General features: G+C 50.1%; 1 protein-coding gene across 3 annotated transcripts; it reads right to left on the bottom strand.

Moving 5' to 3' along the window:
- Nucleotides 1-715: 715 nt before the first annotated feature.
- On the bottom strand, nt 716-6031 carry LOC149324316 (uncharacterized). 3 transcript variants are annotated; one of them, XM_089498906.1, is made up of 8 exons: nt 5510-5597; nt 5342-5428; nt 4438-4528; nt 3835-4146; nt 3100-3326; nt 2582-2685; nt 1333-1490; nt 716-1009 (listed from the first exon to the last, which is right to left on the bottom strand). In XM_089498906.1, exons 2-7 carry the CDS (start codon nt 5393-5395, stop codon nt 1337-1339), a joined length of 942 nt encoding a protein of 313 aa, XP_089355032.1. In that variant the 5' UTR covers nt 5396-5428; nt 5510-5597; the 3' UTR covers nt 716-1009; nt 1333-1336. The 3 variants fall into 3 exon arrangements, with proteins under 3 accessions (XP_089355032.1, XP_089355037.1, XP_089355025.1); XM_089498911.1 differs by having other exon boundaries at nt 5548-5597; XM_089498899.1 differs by lacking the exon at nt 4438-4528 and having other exon boundaries at nt 5510-6031.
- Nucleotides 6032-9077: the final 3046 nt, after the last annotated feature.

Genomic DNA, 9077 nt, shown 5'->3' with positions numbered 1-9077 from the left:
GCCACGCATACGTCATCATGGAGGCCCCCGTGTGAACAGGTGGCGAGCCACGATGGCGCCTATGGCGTGCGTCAGGGATTGGGAGCGTGCGGATGCCCCACTCTCTGGAGCCCTACTTTCGGCCCCAGGCTGTACTGGGCCCTAACCCTAACCCCAACCCTGGTCTCCCTAGTATTTCTGGTTATAATTCTGGTTTTCAAATTTAATCTGCAACGCTGGCATATTCTCCCCATCGAAGGGAGACCTCTTGGCCTAAGTGTGGGCACAAATGGCGCCAGGGACCGCAGGGCTTGCGTCCCAGGAGCATCTGCCGCTGCTTCTGTCCTTCAGCCAGATCTGCCTCCCTGGCTGCCCCATCTGGCCCATTGGGGCCTCAGGGAGGCCAAGGAGCGGACGGCCTGGTGGTCAGCACAACCCAATGGTCAGCACAAGTGGAGTCGGTCAAGAGCCTTTGGACAGAGGCCCCATGGCTGCCATCCATTTGCCCCCCCCCCCCCCCGACCCCTTCCCTGTCAGCATGTAGAGTTAAACTGGAAATTTTACTATGCTCAGATAGTACTGAAATGTATGGAGGGCAAGGGTTGTTAGGATTGATGGACATCAATCAGGTCATGTCAAATCCTTGGCTCTGGAATGCAACGGCCCAAATCGACTCCAGCTTACGTTATTAATCCAAAAAGAAAGGAATTTAATACAGGACACTTGGAGAGAGATAATAATTTGATTGATGGGTATCCCCAGAGGGTCAGACGTACAAATGACCAGCCAATGAGGGCGAAGTATATGTTTAAATACACCAATAAGTATATGTTTAAATTCATACATAACCGACGAAACGTGATTTGTAGTTTTCTTTGTTCCACGTACTATAAAAGCTTGGTTCACTTTGGAAATCTGGGCCCCCAGTAATTTGGATGTATTTCTTTCTGGGGACGAGCTGCAGCTCAATAAATGAAGTTTCCTTTCCAGTCAGCTCCAGGTCTGTATTTCCGGTTAAAGTTCTGGTTTCCTGCAACAAGGAGAAGGGCCGAGGGCAGCAAAGGCCTTTTGTCCAGGCAGATGACCACTGACCGCCAGACTGCAGCCACTGCTGGGTCCACTTCACTGGGTCCTCTTGCCCCCTGCGCCCGACTAGCCTCCCTCTTGCGCAAAAACAGCGTCTGAGAGTGGCGCCCGTTGCCCCTGACACTGGACTAGTAGTAGCCCTCTGGGCAGAAGCCATCCATCCCCCCATTCTCCTCTATGGACTCACCCTGCCTCCCCTTGAAAGCCCTCCATCTTGTCAGCCCCACAGTACTACTACCCCTTGGAAACATTAAAGAGAAATGGTACCTGTTCAATGGGGAAACAGTGACCCATTGGTGGCGGCAGTGGCGGCGGCCTTCTCGCAGATGTAGCGCCGCTTGGCAGAGTACCTCTTTGCTGTGGCCAGGAACCCATCGATCAATATCCCATATTGGAAATAAGTGCTGGCAGGACGTACCTCGGATCTGGAAAGATACCAAAAGTGTGACCCATCCAATTTTGGCTGAAAACGTTTTTGAACTGTAATGAAATATGCTGCTGGCAAAATGTTGGAAACAAACTCTTCTCGAACACGGCCCCAAAACCCACAAAATACAACGATGTGGCGAAACATTTGGTAAATGAATGGCATTATGGATAAAATGCAAGGGACCGGAAGGGATTTTCCGGTCCTTTCCCAGCCAAAGCAATATAGCATATCGCTCTCCATAAAGATATCCTGTGCTCAGGTCTCTTGGTTGATGAAGTGTGGAAATGGGACATAATCCTGGAAGCGCATCACTTTCAGCCCACAAAAATGAACTTCCTCCTTTGCGTAACTTATCATTATCCTACTGCTGCAGAGGCTTAGCATCCTGCAGTAGGAGTATTTTTCCCGTATGCGCTGAAGGACAACGCTTTGCGCTTGTGCGAATGTGCAGAGCGCTCACTTTTCAGATTAAAATGGGAGAATCTCCTACTAGTTAATCCAGAGCTTCCCGTTTTAAGGAAGAAAACAAGTTAACTATTACAAGTGCCCAAATCCAAAGGTCAAGCCACAAGATGTTTGGCCAAATCAGGCTTCCATTCTGTATTTCTTTACCCTTACCTTTCTGCCTATAAAAAGGAATAGACTTGCCTAGTTTCCAGGTCAAATGAATTGGCCAGAGGGTCAGCTGGGTTGGCCAAGTGTCAGTTGCATTGTCCATGCCAGATACTGTCTTTGTCTGATTTCTATGGGATTATCCAGTGTGCTTTTGGATTCGTTTGCTGGTAAATGGGTTTGCACAAATAGGATGGCAATGCTGTACCAGAGCCAGCATAGTGTGATGGTTTGCGCATTGAACTATGACTCTGGACAAGACCGGATCAAAATTCAAAATGACCTGAATAGACTAGAAAGCTGGGCCAAAGCTGACAAAATGAAATTCAACACGGAGAAATGTCAGGCACTGTACTTAGGGCAGAAAAATGAAATGCACAGATAGAGGATTATGGGGGACACATGGCTGAACGAAAGACTTATCTGTGTGTTAGTAAAAGTGCGCAGGACAAGGACACGCATCCCACAACTCACCCTTCATAGTGTGACCCATCAACCCAAGTGAAAACCCAGTCGTTCCTCCCAGTAGTACTGGTTTCGTGAAGTCCAATCCAGTATTCCTTTGACCGCAAAGAACTCTATGTCGAAAAAGTTAGACAGAGGTATAAACGTCAGTCGGAGCCAGTTTTGATGCCTCTGGTGGGTTTGTTGCACTCCTCATTTAATGTAAGATTTGGGGACAGGGTCCCTTTGCGCTTCCCCTTAACCCTTCCATCAGCCCCTTTAGTACCACCTTCTTACTCCAGGTTGCAAAAGGGAAGGGTCCCCATTGACCAGGTCATTCCTGTTGGTCAGGATCAGATATAAAATGGCTGACCCCCTTGTTGCCTCTTCCAGGCAAGTGAGGAATTTGCTAGAACTTGAGGATTTGACTGTGTGTGGTCATCTGTCCTAGAAAGGCATCGTCCCAGGGGTCTGTCCTGGGGATCCTCAGTGGACCCCCACAATGGTGTCCTTCCCGCAGAGACCCCCATCCAACAAGGGAGACCCACCTGCCCCAGTCTCCATCCCTCTATGCCTAACTCTGCCTCCTCCTCCTCCTCCTTCATCTCCTCCAACACCGTCTCCCAAATCTCCCTTGCGCCCCAGGGCTCCTTCAGGATAAGCAGCCGAGAGGCTCTCCGTTTGCAGGACGCCTGGCTCTCCATCCAGAACTTCTCCTCTTCTGAAACCCAGAGGCATTTCCAACGGAAGAATCGCCATCCTTGGGGGCAGCAGCCTAGAGATGGATGGATGGACAGATGGACGGACAGGCAGACAGAAGGGTCAGAGAGAGTGGCCGTGGCTGGCCTTGCGGTGGCCCCTCTGTGGCGCAGGTTTCGGACCCAGAGTCATTCAAAGCCCTGGTGTTTTTGAGGGGCTTATTTGGGGCAGGAGCAGGTGATCCCACTGAACACCCCACTGGTCACTTCTCTCCAGGATAAAGAAGAGGAGCCATTGCTGAGTGTCCTTTGGGTTCACCCAGTCAACCAATTTGATAAGTATGCCCCCAATTCTGTCATCCAAGTCATTGATAAAGATGTTGAATAGCAAACTGGGCCCAGGACAGGACCTCACTGGACACCTCATTGGTCACTTTCAAAGGCCCAGACCCCTCCCACTCTATCAGGGCAGAAAGGGCAAGTCTACAGTTGGAAAGACTATCAAAAATGGCTTATCCGGCTGAGTCCTACAGGATCGATGTGAGTCCAGCAAACCGGAGAGGGCCAGGGGTGAATGCTGCTTACCAATCTGGCAGGACATGGCCTGGCGCAGTTCTGCCTCCATTTGCTCTGTCTCCCACTTCAAGGCCTCTAGGCTGCGGTTGGCATCCCTCAACTGGTCCTCCACCTTCTCCAGATGCTTCTGGGTCCTTTCTGTGACCACTAGGCTCTTCTGAAGGGCCACTTGGGTGGCGTTGAGCTCCATTGTGGCCTGGTGCAGCTGGACATCCATCTCCGCCAGCCTCTGGTCCTGGGTGCTGACTCTCTGCGCCAGGATGCTGGTGTGGTCAGCGTAGTCCTGGGATGCCCACTGGAGCTGACTAAAGACCTGTCCATCTGCAGGGAAAGGAGAGAGAAAGGGTGGGTTTGAAAGAAGAGGGCAAGTGTCCACTTGGTCCACAAACTGAACCCTCCACAGAAAGATGGCTCCATGCCATGGAGTCCATGGAGCTCCTATGGCCCTTCTCCTCCTGGGGCTTCTGAAAGGACAAGATGGCTAGCGGTGGCAAAGGGACCCCCAACCTGCCTGGGCCCCAAGGGGAGCCAGACCCAATGGGTTCAAGGGCCACGCTCCCCCTGACCATTGCTTTGGGTCTTGTGGGGTGGGATTTGGGCAGCTACTCACACCGGACCCCGAGTCCCACGGCAGTGGCCAGGAGGAAGAGGCAGGCGGCCAGAAGGACCAGGACGGTGGTCTTCTTGACCCACGGCTCAGATCCTGGGGGAGGAGGTCAGCAAGGTTATATTGGGGGACCTGGCTGGGGGTTTGCAAAGGGCTCCCCTGCAAAAAAGGCAAAGGACGCCGGCCGCGGCGGAGGAGCGGTTGTGGTCACTCAAGGGCTGGACGGTGGCATAGAAACCCCCAGATGAATAATAAGTGGGCAGGTTGCCCACCTGGGTGTTCCTTACTTTTTCTCCTCCTCCTTCCCTTAAACAAATGCAGCCAACAACTCCGTTGGGACAAACCCAACGTCCGAAGCCGCAGAAGTCTCCAAAGCCTTCTGGCCTTGCAGCCGGCGGGTGCCTCTGCCTCCCTGAGATGAGCTTTTCTGGACAATGGGGAAAGGCCTTGGTCCTCTTTCCTCTGGTATTTCTCTTCCGGCAAAACACCAGATGATTAACCACGGTTTCTGTCATTCGGGAAACCCATCTAAGCGGGAGATGTGCTGGCCATGTTCTAGAAGCATTTCTTCCTCATGTTCCACCTGCATCTCATCTCTGGCTGGCATTTCTCTGAAGGTGCCAAAGCCACAGACGCTGCTGGCGAAACGTCAGGAAGACGCTCCTCCAGAACATGGCCCCAGAGCCAGAAAAACCCACAAAAAGCTATGGATGCCGGCCATGGAAACCTTTGGCTTCACGCAGGAGATGTGTTGGCTTGCCAACTCTTGCCATCTGAGATGCAAAGGGTTCTTCTGCAAAAGCAGCTCAAGGTGGGGACCCCTCCGGTGCCACCTTCAGCCCCAGGAGAGGAAAAGACCCAGATGGGCAGAGAAAAGGGGCAGAGAGGGTAGGGGGTCCCAGGGCTGACCTCTGCTCTCCTTGGGGTTCTCCTCTCCTTCCAAGGGCCTGGGACCTTCAACATTTTCGTAGGCGACCTCCCCTTCCTCTTCAGTCCCTGGAAAAGAAGCAAAAGAAGAGGTAATGGGGGGATAGAAAGGGGGACCCCATACAAGGCCTGGCCCTTCTGGATCCCTACCTTCCTGCGGGGTCTTCTCTGGGGGGCTCCTCACAAACCTCAGGTCAGCGGAGGTCACTCCTTCGGCCATGCCAGGCCAGGAATGGGCTTGCTGGACGCTGGCAAGAAAAGCTTGGACAGACGGGTAGACAGCACTGGTGTGCGCTTCAGTAAAGACGTGTTTCGAACTGGTGACAGAAAGCAGAAGTGGAGGCAGCCGAGCAGAAAGTCACATACACACCCCAAGAGACATTGCTCTCCTGGACCCAGAAAGAGGAAGTCCCATGATCTGGCCCCTTCATCTGCCCCAAAACATGCCCCCAAGGACCAAAACAGGTGCCATTCCCCCTCTAGAATCATAGAACCACAGAACCATAGAGTTGGGAAAGACCCTCAAAAGGGCCCTGGTCCACTCCAACCCCTTTATTCTGTCCTGCAGGAACTCTCCATCAAAGCAGCCCCATGGAGAGATAGCCATCCAGCCTCTGCTTAAAGACAGCCTCCAAGGAAGGAGGCTCCATTACAGTCTCCATTGAGGAAGGAGTCTGTTCCTCTGTCTAACAGCCCTGACTCTCAGGAGGTTGGTTCTTCCTAATGTTGGTCTGGAATCTCTTTCCCTGGAGCTGGCATCCATTGCTCCATTGGGTCCCAGTCTCTGGAGCAGCAGGAAACAAGCTTGCTCCCCCTCAGTATGAAATCCCTTCAAATATTTAAACAGGGGCTGACCGTCTCTTCTCCAGACTAAAGATTCCCAGCGTCTCCCTGAGTCTTTCCTCTTGGGCTCCATGGTTTCCAGACCTTCCACCATTTTTGTATCCTTCCTTTGGGCCACAAAGTGACTTCTATTGTAAAAGAGAAAAGGAGGGCCATCTCTCAGGGTGGGAAGTTCCCGGAGGGCAACTGACCGACTGACCACTGGAAGGAGCTTCTTGCCAGGGAGACTGGTCAAGCAAAGGCACCCATGGCCTGGAGAGGGGGAGGGGCAGCCTCCTCTGGACGGCCACAAAAAGAGACTGGACAGTGACCGACTGGGGATATTCTAGATGGACATCCTCCAGTGACCCTCCTCAGGTTGAACCCAGTGGCCTCTGGGAGCATCCTCCAGCTGTAGGACTCTCTCACACTCCTTCCTTCCTTCCTTCCTTCCTTCCTTCCTTCCTTCCTTCTTTCCTTCTGAGAAAAATAGATTTGAATCAAAGACATAAGATTTAATAAAAGAGTTAGAAACATATGAATAGAGTAGAAATCATGTAAGACTATATAATTATATGCTATAATTAGATTTTATGTATATAGATAGTAAGGAACCGTGTGTGTGTATATACACATATAGTATATATATACACATATATACTATTATAACCAAGATATATATCTAATAGAACAAAAGGAGAAACTGCATAACCGTACAGGTTTTTCCCCTTTAACTTTAAGATCGCTTAAAGGATTAATCGCAAGCTCAATGGCTGCAGCCCTTCAACGGAAAGAGGATTTTATACAGAAGTCAGTAGAAGGAAGAGATGTTAGAGGAGCTTTTTTATCACGTTCACTTTATAAGAAGTATACTGGCCTTTAGGTTTCTAAATAGATAAAACCTCTGAGCAATGTTAAGAACAATGGGGCTCTTTCATTGTTTTCATCATCAGTAACTTTTATTTTCATTGATAAGATAGGTTGGGTTTCATTTTTTCCCCAAACATGAATAAATAGCACCTTTTCTGGCTGTGTTCAAAAGCGAGACAAAGAAGGAGCTTCCAAGGGATGCTCTTCCTTCTCTGCAGCCGGGACTCAAGGGCCAGAAGAGACCGCCAGGAGAACCAGGAGGAGCCTGGCTCTCTCCGGCTGCCAAGAGACAGACAGACAGACAGACAGGGCTCTGTAAGGCCTAATAAATGCGGGGGGGGGGGGGGATATTAGTCAACACAGCCATGAATCTCTAAGGACTCCTTTAAAGGGTCAGGAGATGTATGCTGAGAGGATGTTGTGGGTGGAGGTTTTACACACATGCAAAGGTGGCCTTAAAACTGACCACGTGTCTAGATCCGGCCATGAAACGTTGTAAGAGCAAATGCCTTATGAACACTGTGCAAAACCTGGGACAGGCCAAGGGCCTCTTGCCTGAGACCCCCTTCTTCCAGCAAGACGGGAATTCATACATTGTCCTGATTGGTTTCATTTGGGATTTAGAAAAATCTATACCTCACACCTTCCTTCCTTCCTGCCTTCCTTCCTTCCTATCTTCTCTTCCTTCCTTCCTTCCTTCCTTCCTGCCTGCCTGCCTTCCTTCCTTCCTATCTTCTCTTTCTTTCTTTCTTTCTTCCTTCCTTCCTTCCTTCCTTCCTTCCTTCCTTCCTTCCTTCCTGCCTTCCTTCCTGCCTTCTTTCCTTCCTTGGGACTAAAGGTCCTGATCCCAGCCTCCCAAGGCGCAAGGGCTTTCAGAAGAGAGAGGAGCACAATGAGGAATCATAGGATCATAGAGTTGGAAGAGACCCCCAAGAAGGGCCCTGATCCAGTGCAAACCCCACGTTCTGCCATGCAGGAACTCTCCATCAAAGCAAATGGACCACCAAAAGGGGACTCTCAGGAGAAGGGATGGAGGGGCCAGAGGATCCTCAGGTAAACTCAGTTGATCAGGGAGTTTATCAGACGCGAGTTTTTGTCGATTTTTCCTGCCTATCGCGCAATGTTAGACCAGATGAACTCCATCCAAGGATATCAAAAGAACTGGCAAATGGAGAAGAGGAGAAATCCCAGCAGACTGGCGAAGGGCAAACGTTGTCCCCATCTTCAAAAAGGGGAAGAAAGAGGATCCCAACAATTATCGTCCAGTTAGTCTGAGATCAATCCCAGGAAAGATTCTGGAGCAGATCATTAAACAGAGAGTCTGTGAACATCTAGAAGGCAATGCCATCATCACAAAAAGTCAACATGGTTTCAGAGAAAGAAGTCATGCCAGACAAATCTAATCTCTTTCTTTGACAAAATGACCATTTTGGTAGATGAAGGGAATGCTGTGGATGTAGTATATCTTGATTTCAGTAAGGCCTTTGACAAGGTTTCCTATGACATTCTTGCAAACAAGCTTCTAAAATGTGGGATAGACAAAGGAACTGTTAAATGGATCTGTAATTGGTTGACCGGCCGAACCCAAAGGGTGCTCAACAATGGCTCCTTTTCATCCTGGAGAGAAGTGACCAGTGGGGTCCCACAGGGCTCTGTCCTGGGCCCAGTGCTATTCAACATCTTTATCAATGACCTGGATGACAGAATTGGGAGCATACTCATCAAATTTGCAGATGACACCAAATTAGGAGGAATAGCTAATACCCCAGAGGACAGGATCAAGATCCAAAATGACCTGAATAGACTAGAAAGCTGGGCCAAAGCTAACAAAATGAAATTCAACACAGAGAAATGTAAGGTATTGCACTTAGGGCGGAAAAATAAAATGCACAGATATAGGATTATGGGGGACACCTGGCTGAATGAAACTATGTGTGAAAGGGATCTAGGAGTCCAAGTAGACCACAAGTTGAACATGAGTGAACAGTGTGATGCGGCAGCTAAAAAGGCCAATGCAATTTTAGGC

The sequence above is a fragment of the Sceloporus occidentalis genome, unplaced genomic scaffold, assembly GCF_023333645.1.
Source record: "Sceloporus occidentalis isolate IW3139 unplaced genomic scaffold, rSceOcc1.0.p SCAF_1, whole genome shotgun sequence".
NCBI classification, from domain to species: domain Eukaryota; kingdom Metazoa; phylum Chordata; class Lepidosauria; order Squamata; family Phrynosomatidae; genus Sceloporus; species Sceloporus occidentalis.
The sequence above is the reverse complement of the archived record's forward strand: the minus strand, read 5'-3'. Positions and strand labels throughout refer to the sequence as shown.